Here is a 21,186-nt window from a genome sequence, read left to right as displayed (position 1 = left end):
AATTTATAGAGTCTCAGTTTAAAATGCCATTGTAAGTGTATATAGATATAAGCCTTCTTATGATTTGATTTACAACATTTTTTCTTAAATATGTAAAGTATATATATATATATATATATATATATATTATATATATATATATATATATATATATATAAGATTACTAAAATGAGTGAGACTGTTTGAAAAATATACTCGCAAATATTTGACAGTATTTTGAGGAAAAATATGGATGATGATAAAACAAAATATCTTACTGCTTATGTTAAAAATATTGAACATTTAAACTTTTCCCATGAAGCTTACCTATAGCATAGAGAAATCCACCAACTGAAGCCACAGCAATAAATGACCGAGCAATTTTGAGTTCAGGTTTTAGTTCCCATTGTTTAAGAACTGGATCATAGCACTCAACACAACGCAAATATAATGTGTCATCAGGAGTATCTGCCAAAGCACACTCTCCACCAACAGCATAAAGCAAACCATTATAGCTAGTTGCACTAACAGCTGTCCGTGCAATATTCATGCTAGGCTGAAATATAGATGTAAAATATTAGACATATAATCATTTTAATCAGAAACTGCACCATCCTCCCAGATTTGGTCATCAGAATGAACCCTTAAAAATTTTTCCAAATACTTCAGGAAAGCATATTTTAACCCTTTAGCATTTAAACAGGCCATATCTTGCCAAAATTTCTACCTGTTTTATGTTCAGATTGGCCAGGTCCAGCCTTTCACACCTACTCTACAATGTCATTCTAAAAATAAATAATCAAATTCAAAACAATGTGAATAAATAGGCATCACATTTGACAAAGTAATCTGAATACTAAAGAGTTAAACATCTTTTCTCCTTTTACATCAACCCTTCAGCTCATTTGTAAGCAATGAATCAATAATTAGACATACAGACCAATGATTATTGAGTAAGCAAGTTACACACAGTAAACTGTTTTGTTATCTCAAACCCTTAATATACAGCATCACATATGATGGTATATCTTAGATAGGTTTCTTTAATGTATTACAATCAAAATACCATTAAGGCATTTTGTTCACAAAACATAGAACCAAAAGTAATTTCTAGATTTACCAGAATTATTAGCATGGCATGATTTCAAAGATGGAAAGTGAGGTTATACTGGATAATTAACACGTAGTTTGGGCATTTACAATTTCAAGTTTAAACTTTGTCCTGTTCAGTGTAAAACTTTCGTTTCTCAAATTTGTAAAATCATACTGGTCAAATTGAGGCCCTAGCTAATATGTTAAAGGTGAATATTTAAATTACCTTTTATCCTTGGCTAAAATTTACATATACTACCTTTTAATGCAATTGAACTTTTAAAGAGGGCGATAGGGCAAGGAATATATGGAAATAAGTAATTCGGATAGTTCAAAGAACACAGAATGCCATGCAATAAAGACATTGAAAAGAATTGCACTTGACTTTTAGAAATTAATATTAGACAAAAGGAAGGTTGTGAATTGTTATAGGAATGTGTTGGATGAAATACCTTATAATATTTAGTTTTCTTAACTTACGTTATAGATTAAAAGTTCTAAAGATGACATCATTCAAATGTCATTAAAAATAAAACAATAATTCAAGATAAAATTAGTCATAGTGTGAAAATTTAATTGAATTTTTTTGTTTTAAAGTAAAATATTTTATTGGCTAGCAATATTAAGGTTTATTGCTTATAGACATAACTGATAAATGTATATTGGTACAAAGAAAACTTACCACTGTCGACCACTGGTCCAATAAGAAGTCATATCGTTCAACACTTTTTAACTGTGAGTCAATACTGTTGCGTCCTCCTATTACATAAATACTAGGTGGCTGGGCACGAGGAGTGATCTGTTCAAGTGCTTTACTGTTTTGTTTCATCATCAGTGCCTTGTTCACTCGAACTTGGCACTTCCGGCAATTTCGAACCCAGTCAGACTGGCTTACAATATTTTGCAAGTATTCCATATCTAGCAGAACGAGTTTGATAGCTTGTAGAAAGCGACATGCAACATGTGAACGATGAATTAGATCACACTGCAGCCAGTGACATGCGGCTTCAAACACTTGATGTTCACTTGTTACTTGCAGTTTATCACTGTTGAGCAAATCTAATAACCGTTCTTCAGATAATTGCAAGTATTCCTCAGTACGAATGACATCTAGAAAATTCTGGTAAATGTAGTGACGTGCTGTAGCTTCAAGTTCAATACAGGTGTACATGTCAGCAAAATAGTGGATACCTGTAGATTAAAAATACTCATTTAAAAGTTATTTATGAAAGAGAATTATGAGTATGTATAGAATATTAAAAAATATGGCAAAAGAAATATTACCTAAGCAATTGGAAGCTGTTAGTTGCGATTGTAAGAAATGAGCACACAGATTTCTTAGGGAATGCAAACCAAGGAGACTGGATCCTTGCAGCAAACTCTGAACATTGTCAACTGTGATTTCAATAGAACCACGGTACATGAACTCCAATAAATATGCCATGGTATTTTGGTCTGTACCATGGATTTCTACCCAGTTTTTCTCAGATTCTAACATGCCATTTGTAAACATGGCACGTAAATATGGACTACATCCTGCCAAAACGATCTTGTGTGCATGAAACTGGTGTCCTTCTACAGAGATAATGACATCACAGAGCTGCTGCTGCCGCCATAAATCATACATAACATGAAATGCAACTTTACTATGACTTTCCACATTGAAGGTGCGCGACTCAATCATGCCAGGCAGATGGTCTGGATGCTACACGTCAAACAACAGTATTTCTGCAAATGACAAAAAAGTACATATTTTTCATTAAAAAAATTTAATCATATTTTTACAATCATTCAGTAAGTTATTTTTAAAAATAACATTTAACGATAGTTTTATAGGTGCAGGGCATGGCTGTGTGGTAAGAAGCTTGCTTCCCAACCACATGGTTTTGGGTTTAGTCCTACTGTGTGGAAGCTTGAATAAAGCCTTATGAGTGGATTTGGTAAACAGAAACTAAAAGAATTCTCTAGTATGTCTAGATGTGTGTGTGTGTGTGTGTGTGTGTGTTACTGTCTCCTTAACATCATATGATGTTTGTAAGCAAGTACGACATCATGTAAATGGTGTCCCTTTCCAATCTTGCATGTAAACATACCTGGTCATAGAGAAATATTATCTTACTTGAAAATAAGAGAAGATTGTGATAAGAAGGGCATCCAGCTATAGAAAATCTACCCAAACAAATTCCATCCAACCCAGGTAAGCATTGAAAAGTGGACGTTAAAACAATGATGATGATAATGATTTTCCCCTCTAGTAAGGAAGATAAAATGTGGATATTTTAATAACCAGTGGATTATAGATTCCTTATACAAAACACTCAATCAAGAAGTTCAAGCTATCTATTTCATGCATCATGTTATGCTGATTAGCTGATGCTGCTATGTGCAGTTTTTTGTGAGTGGAACAGTACATCTTGTGTAAATGTAGTAATTACTCTATTGTAATCATATAACATTAGCTTTTGTTTACATTTGGCTAGTTTCTTTAAAAATGACAATTCTTTGTAACAGAATGTCTTCAGTTGCTTTTTTTTTTTAAACTATACATCAAATCATCCCAAAAGTAATGTCTCTTTATGAAGCTATATTTTTCAGTTTTGTATTACTTTGTTTCAACATTTAATTTAACACTACAAAACAGAGAATGCCTCATTCTAAAGATAGTCACCATGCCAGATGTCTACATTGGTTATTACTTGAACAACCCTTCACAACTCTGCGGGTTACAAAAGACCATAAAAAATAGCATGCTTTATGAATTCAAAAGGGAGAACTGTACTACTATTATTGTAAAAATATAACAGAAATATATCACAATAATATTCTGAATGAGTAAAAATGCTAATGATGATTCCAAAAGTTTTGAGACAAGAACTTCATTCAGCTTGAACCATTCTCCTTGTTGTGGACATCTTGTTTCTTTTTATGGGGAATAACAAACAGCAGCACTCCAGAGAAATGGCAATGCAACAGATGAAGATATAACAAAAGAGCTTAATTTCATTATCATCATCAACTATCTATTGCTATTTTCAAAAACTTGGAATGGTGTCTAAGTTCAATGATTGAATTCTTCACAAACTTAGAGATCACAAAGTTTATTTGTCAATTCTGCATTGTTCTTCATTTAAGAGTTCATTCACCATTTTTGGATCACCTTGTTACCACTTTGAAATCCTGCAACTGTACCAAACAAACATAACTAAAGCTTACTATGAACAACTTGATCAATCGGATGAAAAATTTAAGAAGAGGTGCTCTTTAGTCATTATAAAGTGAGTTATTCTTTATCATGATAATATGTGCCCCATACTACAAGAATCACTTGTTCCAAGATTGAAGAGTTTGGCTGAGAAAAGCTTGCATATACCCTGTATTCTCCTGACCTCACAGCTTCAGGCTTTTACTCATTTCAAAGCTTGGAATATTTCATTGGAAGCAAATGCTTTGATTCATTGGACACACTAAAATTTCAAATAACATTATTTTGAAAAATCCGGCATCATAAAGCTTTCAGAATGTTAGCAATCCATTGTTGGTTCAAATGTAGTATATATGTGATTAAATTAACAATTTATATGATCTTTTAAATTTTACAACAAAAACAATGTATGTGCCAATTTCCTTAGTCATTTTCTCTACAAGTCACTTTGTAAGCAGTTACATTATAAAACATCTGGAATACTCATCATTGAAACTAACAAAGAAACTATTTACGTTTAGTGTACACACACACACACTTGTTTCTTTCTGTAGAAGAGCGTAGGCTCGAAACGTTAAAGACTTTTTCACTTCCCGAGCATTAAACTAATACATCTGTTTGTTGTCTACATCACCTGTCTTTTTTTGTGAAATTTCCCCCTATATATACATATATATGGTTACATATATTCTTTTATTGATTTCAGTCAATGGTCTGTTGCCATATTGCAATACTGTCATCAATGATTTTATCAGTTATAATAATTCAGTCCCATCATCACCATCATCTTCGTTTAATGTCTACTTTCCATGCTAGCATGGGTTGGACGATTTGACTGAAGTCTGGCGAACCAGATGGCTGCACCAGACTCCAATCTGATCTGGCAGAGTTTCTACCGCTAGATGCCCTTCCTAACGCCAACCACTTCGAGAGTGTAGTGAGTGCTTTTACGTGCCACCGGCACAAAGGCCAGTCAGGTGGTACTGGCAACAGCCATGCTCAAATGGTGCTTTTTCTGTGCCACCTGCACAGGAGCCAGTCCAGCGGCACTGGCAACAACCTCACTCGAATGTTTTTTCACGTGCTACCAGCACAAATGCCAGTAAGGTGACGCAGGTAACAATCATGCTTGAATGGTGCTTTTTATGTGCCACTGGCATGGAGGCCGGTTTGTTGCTCGGGCAACGATCACACTTGTATGGTACTTTTAGCACTCCACTAGCATGGATGCCGGTCATCGAATTTGATTGCGATTTTGATTAAATATTTTATCAATTCCATTTATCAAATTGCTTAATTCATCATCATTTAACATCTGTTTTCTATGCTGGCATGGGTTGGACAGTTTGACTGAAAACTAGTAAACTGGGAGGCTGCACAGGTTCCAATCCAATTTGGCAAGGTCTCTACAGCTGGATGTCCTTAATGTCAACCACTCCAAGAGTGTAGTGGGTGTTTTTTACATGCCACTCAGTACATGCTGTAAAGGAAATGGTATTAGAAAGGGCATCCAGTTATAGAAATAATGCCAAAGCTGACATTGGAACATGATACAGTCCTCAAACCCATTGAATCCTGTGAAACCATACAATCCATGCCAACATGGAAGATGGACATTCAATAATTATGACAATAATATATATGAGTGCATATGTATGTGTGTGTGTATGTATGTATACATGCACACATGCATGCATACATACATACATAAGTTGATTAATTCCTGTTCCCTTGTCATTGCTTTAATTCCTTTTTATGTGCTGTATATGCTTAATGCTTTTTTCTGAAGCATTTGTATATTGAGTTCAAACAGCATGTTATGAGTATCACTGTCCCGAAGTGAAATCTTTATATATACATGTATACACAAGGTCTGATCAAAAAGTATCAGGAGTGTTGCTATGGTCATGGCACTAGACCTTGGACTTTGTTGCACATGCACACTAAGTTATAATATTCTTGCTCACTTCCATTGTTTATAGCAGTCCTTGGAAGTAAAGTGTGTAGAGTGAGATAGTCTCAAAAAGAAGATTGGGTTTCAGCTGCACAGGATCTCCTTGATTGTGTCAAGGAAGACAAAAACTTTTTGAAAACAGTCATAGCAGGTGACAAATCATGGGCCTATAGCTATGACCCCAAAAAGATTTCAAGTATATCCAAGAAAATGTGACAAGGCAGCTGCTCATTATCCCCAAAACAGGAATTCCAGGATAAAGAATTGGATAAGTTGAGTGGGCAAGTGAGTTTGCAAGAGAGAGATAGGAGATGGCGAAGAGTGAAATGCAGAGAGTTAATACGAAGATGAGTTGCAAAGAAGGGACTTGTCAGGGACAAATAGTGTGCAGGTAAATTTGTGAGTGTGTGAAAGGAGAGCAGGAGATAGAAGGGAGGAGTGTTAAGGAAGATGGGTTATGGAGGAAAGAGTCATAAATATGAACAATTTGCCTTTAGGGCCTCATTTTTACTTAGATGGATCTTCTTGAGCACAAGCAAATCACCCATTATCTTGGTTATTATCATGTCCTCTCTGAGACTCAACATCTGAAGGTAATTTTTCATCTTGGGTCTACCTCTTGCAGCTATTCTCATCCACATGCATCACATGTTCATACCAGTTCAGTCTTCTCTCTTGCACACTACATCTGATGCCTCTTATGCCCAAATTTCTTTGAACACATTTGCACTTTACTGAACATGTACACTAACATTGCATATAGAGCAGAGCATATACAAAGCTTCACATGTCCTCTGCAGTCACAGCCCACATCTCACTCCCATGCAGCACTGCTGTTCCTACACAAGAATCATACTATTTTCCTTTCAATGAGAGAGAAGCCCTTTGTTAGAATAGGGTTAGGAAGTTGAGTTGCAAGTGAACTTTCCTCAGCTAATTCTGATTCTAGACACTATGCTTTCAGAGCATCCTCCTAACAAAAACTATCTACCACATCTAAGGATCTCCTAGGTATCTGAGGGAATCTATTTCCTAGTGTTCTTAGTATCTATTGTTCCTGCCCATTTTCCACACACAAACACTATTTTCTTTGTTAACCTTCCTGTGATTTCACTGCATCTCTTGTGTCCATAGTTTGCACTGCACAGAAGGTTAAAAAGACCATTTTGTAAACTTTTTGTAAACAATTTTGCTTTCTTACAAAAAGTAGACATGCAAATAGCATGAGTAAAAGTTTTCAGAATTAAAGTTGTGTCAGAAATCTTTATTTTGACCTCTAAATTGGTCTATGTTGAAGACTTGAGTAGATATTTTGATATTCTGATACCTGAATGAAGGTCACAATTTGGCAATTAAAGGGAAATTGAACTGCCAAATATACCATGATTTCACACTGATGAAACACGTCATTCAGCAGTTTAGTCCAAAAGCACACACTTCTTCGTAATAGGTGTAATGTTATAGCATAAACTAGCCCATATAGGAAAACAGAAAGACAAATTCTGGTGTCTATATCAATCTTTGTGAGAGTAATTTAAATATATTTCTTTAGTAATTTTGAAAGAAGAATGTAGCATTGGAAGGTTGTAGTCATTTGTAGCAAATTTACTAAAAGAATATTCCAATGATACCATTAAACAGCAAATAGAATGTCGAAATGGAATGCTTACTGTAATTTTTGCAGAACAGGGCTTCTGAAAGAAACTGAGTTTATATTTTGTTTATACCGATTTAGAGGATGATGGTTATTCATTTAATATTGGTAAAATGACTCAATTTGTTATAATTCCAGGGCAAAACCTGAGTTGATTTCCCATGAATAACATGCCCATATGTACAGAATATAAGAAATTTATCTACATCTCAATTATTAGACTAATATAATTATAGATATAATCTTAACTGAGTATATCTTTTTTTTATCATAATTTGGTTGAAAATATAGCTATGATAGTGTTTAAGGGCTCACTGGAGGTGTCATTCTAGTGCATTGTGATGTCAATGTACAGCAGTGTTGTACATACTAAATACAATTTAAAAACTGAAAGAATGAAAGAAACTGATCTGAGGAAATTCAACTTGGCACTCATTTAGCTAGTATTTTGAGCAATCTTAATACAACGGGCCACGTCAGTGTTAAACCCTATGTGCACTGGGTAGACCAAATGAAATTTCTACTTACACCATTTATACACATCAAACATGGCCATTTCCCTGAAGAGATATAAACAGGGGACTGAGAACTGAGCCTTGGTGAATGGACAGTTCTCACCAGTCATTCATCTACCTCTAGCTTCTGCAGTGATCACTAGATGAAGGAGTAAAGGACACAGTCAAAGGTTTCTTCCATGTTGAAAAATGCCAAGTACAGCAGTTTATTTTTGGCTAAATGTTTCTCCAACAGTTGCCTTACAAGGGAGATAGCATTAGTAATGCTTCTCCCTGGCACAAAACCCAAATTGCATCTAGGTTAACTCCCTTCTACATCAGTTATGCAAAATCCCTTCCTGTAACTTCCATGACCTGGTCCAACAATTTGATATCTCTGTAATTACTTCTGTATGATACCTTCCTGAACAACCTGATTAATTATACAGTGACTAGGCTGTATCCCACTCCACCAGATAGTATCTCAGTGGTAATTCCTAATGAACCAAAGGCTTTCCCTGTTTTCATGTTCTTAATTGCTTTATCCATCATACTGCTGTCAACTTGGATAGCTGGTCCCACTGTTGGATCTACATTAGGAAGACTCTCCTTCTCCTATGCATTCTTCACATTTAGAAGCCTTTCGTAGTGACACTTCCATACCTCTTTCTTTGCAGAATCACTAAATGTAAGTGTACCATCATCTACCCTTACACACTTTAGTCCTACAACATCATAATTTTCTCTGACACACTGTCTTGCAATCTAGAACACCTCATGTCATCAAACATTGGCAAACCTTTTCCATTCTGCCTTTCCATAGCTAAATATACTTGTCACCTAGTTTTTCTTTTCTTCTAGCTAACTAGTATAATTCTCTACTACTGCCACACTTCCAGTCCTGTTTCTTTGCTTTTATAGCTCTATCTTACTGTTCCAACACCACATCACCTTTGGTCTGGTTAGAACTTTGCACTAGCCACAGATTAGGTCTGTAGCCTTCAGTAGACTGTCCATTTGGAACTTCCAGTTATCCTTTATGCTATATGTCTCTATCTCCTCCTCCTTCTTGTCTAATGCTTCAATTAAGATGTCTCTAAAGCTCTAGCTCTTCAATGGATCCTTAAGTTTCCATATCTTCCTTTTCCAGACTGGTTTGCTTCTCCAAGTCCTTCTCATCTAATGTCTAAAACTGCTAACAACTAACCTATGTTGAGGAGTACATTCTTTACCGAGTAAGTCATTGTATTTCTGAGCATCCATCTTTCTGGTGAGAACATAGTCAATTTGGCTTGTGTGGCCAACAGGTTGATAGCTGATCATGTGACTGGCTGGTTTCCTGAGATAAGTTTTGCATTACAAAACTCCAACAGCCTTCTTCCTCATTTTAGAAATGCCTCCATAAACATCATAGAAGCCACCAGGATGCTACCCAATATGCATGTTGAAGTCACTAGCCACAAAGATAAAGCCACTATCATTTGTCACTGAAGTAGTTTGCAAAAGGACATCATAAAATCAATCCTTTTATTCATTCCAGCAGCCCTCATTGAGGAGCATAAGCAGAGATAATAGTTGTTATACTTTCCAAAATTAGTCTTATCTACCCATTTCTCAGCTAAGAGTAAGCCCATACCCCATCACTACTGCTTCCCCAAGAGATTTTATACCTAGTCTTTGCCTGCAAGGAACATAAAGTTGCTCTCTACCTTTCTTCTTGCATACAGCACACATTTATATACCTCTATTCTAGCATTTCAACAACCTCATCAAACCTATATTTCAATGTACCTATAATGACTGTGCTTGCTCAAAGGATGTTAATGGAGTGAACACAGGAGATGGGTGGGGGGACAGCACTTAATACCTGAAAAGGAGAAAGTTTGCAGGGGTGTTTATCAGCAGGAACATCAGTTACACTATCAGATATTAGATATTACAACTCACCTGAACCACTATTTGCCCAGGTCCTCAAACATTCAAAGCCAACTAGTTATTAAAAAGAAAGGGTTAACAAAGAGTTGAGGAGTGAGAAGGAAAGATCACATGTGAGTCTAGCATTATTATGGTGGCAGGGGTGGGTGGGAGGTTAAGAAAAAAGGGATGAAAAGATAGTGACAACAGTAATGGAGTTTGAGAAAATGGGTGAACTGCAGAGCTTTACAAGCAAAATTGATATTGCATATTTAGGAGGGAGATAGAAATGGTCAAAATGTAAGTTAGACTCTGATATTTCATACTGTGCAGCTAACAAACAAATGGACAAATATCTACGTGCATGACTTTTATAATGAAAAACAGGAAGTTGGAATGAGGAGCAATGGAATAATTGCTCTCTGGTTTTGCAAGCGAAGATGAAAAAAATAATTCTTTGTGGTCATATGACTGTTTAACCCTTTCGTTACTATATTTCTGACCAAAATACACCCCTTATGTGTTTCAATTAATTTCTTACATAATCATAAATTTAGTCTGGTTTCATTAAACAACTATAACTTTTTTATTTATCAATATATTAACGTGAATTTTGGAAGATAATTTAATGAAATGTTCTCAACCAATTCTATACTATAATTTTTGTCACAAAGTGACTCTAATTGCAGGTAGATACAGGTAAATTCAACAAAATATAAAATTATTAAAATTTTGTTCAAACATCGCTATAGAAAATGGGTTATTAGCTAATATTCAATTGGGTATACAACAAAATTTTACGATAGAATTTGTTATTCTGGGTAACTTTCTGATACCCATAATAATATTTATGGCAAAATAGTCTTAATTTCATTTAAGGTTATGGGAAACTACTAACTATCCTTTCTTTCGTTTTGTTTACGTTTAGCGTAACGGTTCGTTTCCGCCGTAATGATTTCAAAAGTAAAAAGAAATAGTCTAAGGTTTTACTCTTCTGGGAAAGTCTGTAGCTTGGTCCAGTTTCTTCAGAAAAATCACCGAAAGAAACAGTTTTTTAATTTTCACTCCATTCAGGTGCCAATTCATTTTCTTTATCGCTGTCGGAGCTCTCGGATTCACTGTTTTCACTTTCGGAAAATGAAACATCAGATTCATTAACAAATAGCACATGCTTTTTTTTTTCAGTCATAGAGTTAGATTTATGAAGGTCTTCAGTAGAAAATCCTTCGAATTCTGACTCACTGCTTGATATAATGAAATTTGTATCCATTTTTTGTCAGAATTACAAATTTTGAAAATACAATAGGAACAAATTTCGGAAAAAAAATCTCCCAAAATTCACGGAATTAAAATTACACTTCGATTTTAGTACAAAACTGTAGTTGAACTCTTTATGAAGTATAATACGTGTTTTCACGAATGTACTAAAGAGATTTGCTCTGATATTCTCATTTAAATATGAATAGGTAAATTCGGGCAGCTTTGGGCGGTTTGGTCACATTAACCAAAATTTTTTTAAGGCGGTTTGGTAATGAAAGGGTTAAAGCATAGACAGTATGATTTTGGTATGCTTTTACAGTGTGGACAAGTATAAAGTCTACTATTGCCCATGTGGCAAGTTAGTTCGTGTTGAAAGACGATTTGTGATGGGCAATGTCAGTGGTTTTTTATGTAGTAGCCAGTGCCATGGGGTCAATGTGGGAAATGATGCCGGGCAAAATTTGTGAGGAACAGTTGACACAGTATTTGGTGTCGAGTGCGAAGTTGGTTTCAGTGGTTAATGTGAATGGTAGAAGGTTTTGAACTGGCTGCAAAAATAGTGAACTTGACAATGTAAAGAAGGCAGAATGGTACCATGAATTCGGAAGTAGCAAGAATCCAGTCGTAAAAAAAAGAAAAGTTGAAAAAAAGAAAAGATTGAAAATAAATCATTAGACTGGTGAATAAAAGAAGAGCTCACCAAAAGAAGTCTACACAATTCAGAGGTAAAGGAAAGAACTCTCTCAAGAACTGTTTATATATTAAATAAATGTTATTGGCCTCAAAATTAAAGTTCTTGTATTTTGGTTATAGTCAACAGTTTTGTTTGTTATTTTCAACTCTTCTGATTTCTTTGACTACTGCTTCTTCCGCTCTAAGTAAGCTGGTTTGCTGAACTCACCTACACAGTCTTCTGAGCTACCGAACACAGACTGATGTGTTGTAGGTGGTTTTGGGAGGCCATGTGCGGCGTAATAATATTTAGGAGGGAGATAGAAATGGCCAATACACACACACAGCATCTATACTCATAAATAATTATATACACATAAATATACATATATACATCTATCTACACACACACACACACATATATAAACAATAACAAATACAAATATATATAAATATCTATATATATATAAAACTAAGAATGTGTGTCTGTCTGACTGTATATGTGAATCCCTAAAACTCGAGAACTACCCAACTGATATCATTCAAATTTTACACATGCATTACATAGAATCCATGGAGTGTCATGGGTAAAAAAATTTCAACTTCTTGCCTAATGCAGGCCCAGAGAAATCTTTTACACTGGTTTGGTATTACATGTCAAAAGTGAATATTATTTCATTTTTAATTCTAATGTGATAACACTATAATATAGTTTCACTTTATTTTTACACTTTTAATTCAAATGTGATAACACTAAATCGAAGGTATATAAAAATACATATTTACCATTCAATTAACAATTATCGTAGCAATTGCAAGGTATTTACAGTTATTAACTGTTAAATTAACATCTAATACATGTGTTTAAATATATATTATCATCATCATCTTCATTTAATGTCTGCTTTCCATAGTAGATTGGATTGGATGATTTGACTGAGGACTGGGGAAACAGATGGCTGCACCAGGGCCCAAACTGATCAGGCAGAGTTTCTACAGCTGGATGCCCTTCCTAACGCCAACCACTCCGAGAGTGTAGTGGGTGCTTTTACGTACCACCAGCACAAAGGCCAGTTAGGTGGTATTGGCAATGGCCATGCTCAAATGGTGTTTTTTAAGTGCCACCTGCACAGGAGTCAGTCCAGCAGCACTGGCAATGACCTCGCTCGAATGTTTTTTCATGTGCCAGTAAGGCGACACTGGTAACGATTGCGCTCAAATGGTGCTTTTTACGTGCCACCGGCATGGAAGCCAGTTGGCTGCTCTGGCAACGATCACGCTCGGATGGTCATCTTAGCGTTCCACTTGCACAGATGCCAGTCATCGAATTTGATTTCGTTTTTTATTTCGATTTCACTTGCCTCAACAGGTCTTCGCAAGCAGAGTTTAGTGTCCAATGAAGGAAAGGTACGCATAAGTGGGCTGGTTACACCCCTGGCATAGGCAACGAGGTTATGGTCTCACTTGGCTTGCCAGGTCTTCTCAAGTACAGCATATTTCCAAAGGTCGCAGTCACTAGTCATTGCCTAATGTTCGAAGGGCGTGCTTCACCACTTCATCCCAGGTCTACCTCTTCCAAAGGTTCCCTCTACCGCTAGGGTGTGGCACTTTTTCACACAGCTATCCTCATCCATTCTTGCCACATGACCATACCAGCGCAGTCATCTCTCTTGCACACCACATCTGATGCGTCTTAGGTCCAACTTCTCTCTCAAGGTACTTACACTCTGTCGAGTATGCACACATGTCAAGTCACCACGGAGTGGGACTGAACCCAGGACCATGTGTTTGGAACGTAGTTTGTTACCACACAGCCACACCTGCCCCTATGTATGTGTGTGTGTGTGTGTGCCTATGTGTGTATGGGTAGATATATTATGCATGTATATATGTGTATATATATGTGTACATATTACATGTACATCTATATATATACATCTACACACAAAATACAAAGTTATATCTTGATATCGCTAGTGATAACAATACTCAAAATATATAACAGACTGGAATTGTAGGCCCATCTCTTGCAATTTCGATCAATTGGATCTTGTCCTCCCTCTTGTATAGAAGTGTATGGCTGCAGCGAAATTCATTTTTGGACTTTCTTCTATCGAAGGCAGTTTAACAAAAATGCTTCCGTAAAGACGGGGAAAATATTGTCAATTTCCCCAAACAGGGACACAATTCAATTTTTAAACAATAACCAAAGCCCCTTCTCCGAAAGGTTACGGTCTACAATTATTTAACAAATGCAACACAACAACGTTTCCCTAACGAGGAACCAACAAACGTGATTACAATAGTCAAACAGTAATAATAATAACAAACCTTTTTAATTTATCCCCATTTATGTGAAACCACTTATTCAAGTTCAAGTCATTGATGCAATTTTATACAAATTGCTAATACACACACACACACATAATAAGGGTGAAAATTGAATATTAATTTGATTAATATGAATTGAAAACTAGTGGTGTAGCATATAAGACCATAGCGGATCTTCTTCTAGCAAAATGGATGACCACTGTTAATGGTTCATCCCTGTTATATAATACTTTCACTTCAATAGTTTTAGTATTAAAGTGAAAGTGTCTGCATTACAATAGAGAGACGTTTTTGTTTCACTTTTAACACATAATACTGAAATAGTGGAGAAGATATATTGCTATGGAGTCGCCCTAGGAAAAAGGTTAAATTTTTTTGCCGATGACACTCCCCGGATCTTAAGTAAGGCATGTGTAAAATTTGAATGAAATTGGTTGTGTAGTTCTCAAGTTTTAGGGAAACACACAGACAGACAGACACACATTCTCAGTTTTATATATGTACTAGCAGAATTGCCCGGTGTTGCTCGGGGCTGAATTGCTTGAAAGTACTGTTAATGATTGCACTGAATTATGATGATTATTCAGGCAAATCTCTTATTATAAAAGGCAGATTTTATCTGCCTCCCTTTGTCAGTTATAGAAATCTACAATATAGGATTTCTTCAATTACAATTTACCTAGCATTTTTAAGAGTAGAATGCATCGGGTTTTGCCAGGTCCAGTTTTTAAAATTTAAACTCCAATTAAGCAAAATTTACAGAAAACTCACATTCTGGTGTGTATGTCAAATGCTTTTCTTAGTCTGGTTTACAGCACACGCAAACGCACACACACAGTGTGCAACGAATAAAGTGAAACTAGATGTAATATTTGTTTCTGTCTATCACGCTGATAGATACATGAGTAAAATGTATGGGAAGCTAACAGATAAGAGTGAGTGAAAATGTTCTTGGAAGAGAGTGATTTGAGGAAGACTAAACTGAAAGTATGAAACAGTGTTTATGTATAAACAGACGACACTTATATAAACCCTTTCGTTACCAAACCGCCCGAATTTACCTATTCATATTTAAATGAGAATATCAGAGTAAATCTCTTTAGTACTTTCGTGAAAACACGTATTATACTTCGTAAACACTTCAAATACAGTTTTGTACAAAAATCGAAGTGTAATTTTAATTCCGTGAATTATGGGAGATTTTTTTCCGAAATTTGTTCCTATTGTGTTTTCAAAATTTGTAATTCTGACAAAAAATGGATACGAATTTCATTATATCAAGCAGCGCGTCAGAATTCGAAGGATTTTCTACTGAAGACCTTCATAAATCTAACTCTATGACTGAAAAAAAAAAGCATCTTTATATAAGAGTGAAGTTGTGTGTCTGTCTCCTACGATTTAGATTCGTAACTACTCCCACATTTTGCGGTGCAGTTTAACCAAAAGCGGGTATCTTATAGTCGTGATTCATATCGAGCCCTTCTGGTATTAGCGCACGTCTACGATGAGTCTACGATTTAAAAAAAATTTACCATCATATTTTTCCATTTTAATGCATTTTTTTCGCTTTTATATAAGGGAAGTAACTCTCTAAAAATATCTACGATGTGTCAACGATTTAAAAAAAAAATTTACCTTAATTTTTTTTCAATTTTTAATGCATTTTTTGGCTATAACTCTCTAAAAATGCTTATATAGTTATTTCCCTTACAACCCGAGCAACGCCGGGCGATACTGCTAGTATTGATATAAGTTTACGCTGGGAGATAAGGACTTAACGATCAAACGTGTGCCATTGCATTGTTTTGGGGGAACCAAATTTCTGATGAGCATTATAGGGGGACCAACCTTAAGTTTGAGAATGTGTGGTGTTAGTCCGGGGTGCTCAAAGGAATTGAGTACCTCTATTGGATAGTTGATGACGTCCTGTGGGTCAGGAGTTGTATTGATAGACTGATATACATAGACTTCTCCAGGAATGAGTTTTAGCATTTCATCATTAATATGGTGAACAGTTTTATTCCTCGGGGCCAGTATAGCCTTTTGGCCAATCCAATCCATATTCTGATAATTAGCTTGTAGATCTTGGAACACTGCATCTCTGAGATCAGAAGGCGTCTTAACAATGGTACAAATGGAATCGATGGCAATATTACCATTTTCATCCCCTGGTATTTTGCCATCACCAAGTGCAAGGAGGGTGTGAGGAAATGCTGCTGATGTGATATTACGTCGCATATGAGCACGCATATTGGTGTGAAGTTTGAGAGTTACTTCCCTTTATTTAAAAAAATATGCATTAAAACAGGAGAAAATGATGGTAAATTATTTGTAAAATCGTAGACTCATCGTAGACGCGCGCTAATACCCAGAAGGGTTCGATATGAATCACGACTATAAGATACTCGGTTTTGGTTAAACTGCATCGCAAAATGTGGGAGTAGTTAGGAATCTAAATTGGAGTAGACAGACACACAACCTTTCTTATATATATATAAAGATTTTCGTCCATCCTAAAAAACTTTGTGCGGAGTGAATGGTTACCTCTATGGAAATATATACACACACATTATACATACATGTGTGTATAGATGAATATATAAATACATTTAAATATCTATATACACTTTTGGGCGATCTTTCTGCTACTTGGATATACTTTAGATCTTATATTCGTCCTAAATAACTTTGTATGGAGTGAATGGTTACCTCTATGGAAATATATACACACACATTATACATACATGTGTGTGTCTATATACACTTTTGGGCGACTGCTACTTAGAGATAACTTTAGATGTTAGGTGATCTAGCAAAAAGGATGACCAGTTTGACTTGCTCATCCCTGTCACACACTCACACACACACACACACGCACACACACACGTTAGCTTACAATTTTATTTATATATTTGCGTGTCTATGTGTGTAAAGAGGAAGTGGGAGTAATATGCAGAGTGAAATGGTAAAATATTTAGTTTTCTCGAATTTTTTCTGAAATGGGGGTGAAATTGAAAGAAATTTTGTATGCCATGACCGAATGGAAGTACTTTGAAAAATCATAGGTAAACTCTAATTGAAGAAATTGTGTGAGGAGTAAATCGTTATGTATTTATTTGTTTCTGTTTGCTGTGTTGTTTTTTTTTTTAGTAGTGGTTTAAGGTACACTTCTCTCGTTTTATATAAATACTTTCATTTTAATCGTTGCACACTTGCAAAGAGAAAGGAGGAGAAATTAGGGTGATAGCATCAGTGAAGCAGTTCACTCCGTTTGTGTGTGTGTGCTGTAGCCCACACTAAGAAAAGCACTTCACTTACACATCACAATGTGAGTTTTCTCTAAATTTTGCTTAATTGGGGTTGAAATTTGAAAAACTGGACCTGGCACGACCTGATGTATTCTACTCTTATAAATGCTAGGTAAATTGTAATTGAAGAAATCCTATATTGTAGATTTCTATAAGAGACAAAGGGAGGCAGATAAAATCTGCCTTTTATAATAAGAGATACTAGCATTAAAGACCCATTGTTGCCGGGTCATAGTGCTAGTGCATGTATATATGTGTATATATATGTGTACAAATTACATGTACATCTATATATATACATCTACACATAAAATGCAAAATACAAAGTTATATCTTGATATCGCTAGTGATAACAATACTCAAAATATATAACAGACTGGAATTGTTAGCTCTTCTTTTTTCTCTACATTGTATACTTTATAGACAATAGTCTTTTCTTTAATTTAATTTTTTATTATCCATCTGGACTATTCCATTTCTGCACGCTAATTTTATTTTTAATTTAATTCCCATTCATGTGAAACCACTTATTCAAGTTCAAATCATTGATGCAATTTAATAGCAATTGCTATTTTTACTTATATTATACTTTAGTTTGATTTTAATTATTACTTACTACATATAATTCAATTGTTATTATTATTTTTATTGTTAAAGTGAAAGCATCTTTTAACACGTAATACTGAAATAGTGGAGAAGATATGATATTGCTGCCCTAGGCAAAAAGTTGAACATTTTTTTGCCGATGACACTCCCTGGACCCTAAGTAAGGCATATGTAAAATTTGAATGAAATTGGTTGTCTAGTTCTCAAGTTTTAGGGAAACAGACAAACAGACACACATTCTCAGTTTTATATATATAAAGATAGAGATATGTATATATATCACAGTATTCTAACAAAGCATATATGCTAAGGTGGATAGAAAGATTGCTTTTGGTATTAATACTGTTTCTGTCCCATATATATATCATCATCATCATTTAACGTCCGCTTTCCATGCTAGCATGGGTTGGACGGTTCAACTGGAGTCTGGGGAGCCCGAAGGCTGCACCAGGCCAGTCAGATCTGGCAGTGTTTCTACAGCTGGATGCCCTTCTTAACGCCAACCACTCCGAGAGTGTAGTGGGTGATTTTATGTGTCACCGACACAGGTGCCAGATGAGGCTGGCAGACGGCCACGCTCGGATGGTGTTTTTATGTGCCACCGACACAGGTGCCAGATGAGGCTGGCGAACGGCCACAATCGGATGGTGTTTGTTACGTGCCCACAGCAAGGAGGCCAGTTGATGCGGTACTGGCTACGGCCACGTTCGGATGGTTTTCTTGTGTGCCACCGGCACTGGTACCACAAAGATACAAATTCCATTGATGTTCATCTATTTTGATTTGTTTTGATTTGATTTGATTTGATTTTCACTTGCCTCAACAGGTCTTCACAAGTGTCACAACAAGGAAGGAAGGTATGCACAGGTGGACTGACTACGTCCCAGGTAGGGGTCACGGGTTATGGCCTGACTAGTCTTGCCGGGTCTTCGGATGGTGTTTTTATGTGCCACCGACACAGGTGCCAGATGAGGCTGGCGAACGGCCACGATCGGATGGTGTTTGTTACGTGCCCACAGCACGGAGGCCAGTCGATGCGGTACTGGCTACGGCCACGTTCGGATGGTTTTCTTGTGTGCCACCGGCACTGGTACCACAAGGATACAAATTCCATTGATGTTCATCTATTTTGATTTGTTTTGATTTTGATTTTCACAAGTGTCACAAGAAGGAAGGTATGCACAGGTGGACTGACTACGTCCCAGGTAGGGGCCACGGGTTATGGCCTGACTAGTTCTTGCCGGGTCTTCGGATGGTGTTTTATGTGCCACCGACACAGGTGCCAGATGAGGCTGGCGAACGGCCACGATCAGATGGTGTTTGTTATGTGCCCACAGCACGGAGGCCAGTCGATGTGGTACTGGCTACAGCCACGTTCGAATGGTTATCTTGTGTGCCACCGGTACTGGTACCACAAAGATACAAATTCCATTGATGTTCATCTATTTTGATTTGTTTTGATTTTCACTTGCCTCAACTGGTCTTCACAAGTGTCACAAGAAGGAAGGTATGCACAGGTGGACTGACTACGTCCCAGGTAGGGGCCACGAGTTATGTCCTGACTAGTCTTGCCGGGTCTTCTCACTCACAGCATACTTCCATAGGTCTTGGTCTCTAGTCATTTCCTTGGTGAGACCTAAAGTTCGAAGGTCGTGCTTCACCACCTCGTCCCAGGTTTTCCTGGGTCTACCTCTTCCACAGGTTCCCTCAACTGCTAGGGTGTAGCACTTTTGCACACAACTATCTTCAGCCATTCTTGTCACATGACCATACCAGCGCAAACGTCTCTCTTGCACACCACAACTGACGCTTCTTAGGTTCAACTTTTCTCTCAAGGTACTTACACTCTGATGATTATGAACACTGACATTACACATCCATCGGAGCATACTGGCTTCATTTCTTGCGAGCTTCCGCATATCTTCAGCAGTCACGGCCCATGTTTCACTACCATGTAGCATGGCTGTACGTACACATGCATCATACAGTCTGCCTTTTACTCTGAGCGAGAGGCCTTTTGTCACCAGCAGGGGTAAGAGCTCTCTAAACTTTGCCCAGGCTATTCTTACTCTAGCAGTTACACTTTCAGCACACCCACCCCCGCTACTGACTTGGTCTCCTAGGTAGCGGAAGCTATCAACTACTTCTAGTTTGTCTCCCTGGAACGTGGTAGAAGTTGGTCTCTGCACATTTCCAGTGTTTATTGCTCCTGAGCATCTGCCACAGACAAAAACTATTTTCCTAGTTAGCCTTCCTTTGACATTGCTGCACCTCTTATGTGTCCATAGCTTACACTTGGTGCACCTTGTAGAGTTTCTACCTACACCTTTTTTACAGATCGAGCAGGGCCATCTACCTGAAGTCGTTTGTGATTGGTCCACCTTCCTACTTATTAGGACTTTGGTTTATTATATATAATATAAATATATATATATAAATATATATATATATTTATATATATATATGTATATAAAACATATATATATATATATAAATAATTATATATATAAATATTTATATATATAAACATATATATATATATATAATATTATATATATATAAACATATTATATAAAATATTTATATATATATAACATATATATATATTATATATATATATATATAAATATTTATATATATTAAACATATATTATATATTTATATATATATATATATATAAATATTTATATATATATAAACATATATATATATTATATATA

At 36.1% G+C, this 21,186-nt stretch overlaps 1 protein-coding gene and 1 long non-coding RNA gene across 2 annotated transcripts in view; one reads left to right on the top strand and one right to left on the bottom strand.

The window, feature by feature from the left end:
- Nucleotides 1-250: 250 nt before the first annotated feature.
- LOC115210479 (kelch-like protein 2) overlaps nt 251-21,186 on the bottom strand; it is a 30,654-nt gene continuing 9,718 nt past the window's right edge. The window contains exons 2-4 of the mRNA XM_029779082.2: nt 2,356-2,799; nt 1,754-2,262; nt 251-535 (exon numbers count right to left, since the gene is read on the bottom strand). Of these exons, the coding sequence (XP_029634942.1) occupies nt 266-535; nt 1,754-2,262; nt 2,356-2,755 (1,179 nt within the window). The 5' untranslated portion in view covers nt 2,756-2,799 and the 3' untranslated portion in view covers nt 251-265. The remainder of the gene's footprint in view (nt 536-1,753; nt 2,263-2,355; nt 2,800-21,186) is intronic.
- Nucleotides 10,329-12,191, top strand: LOC118762999. The gene is made up of 2 exons (XR_004998753.1): nt 10,329-10,762; nt 11,828-12,191. It is a non-coding gene; the product is annotated as an uncharacterized LOC118762999 (long non-coding RNA).

This window comes from Octopus sinensis, linkage group LG4 (assembly GCF_006345805.1).
Source record: "Octopus sinensis linkage group LG4, ASM634580v1, whole genome shotgun sequence".
Taxonomy (NCBI): Eukaryota; Metazoa; Mollusca; class Cephalopoda; order Octopoda; family Octopodidae; genus Octopus; species Octopus sinensis.
Note: the sequence above shows the minus strand (reverse complement) of the source record. Positions and strands in the feature narration are given on the sequence as shown.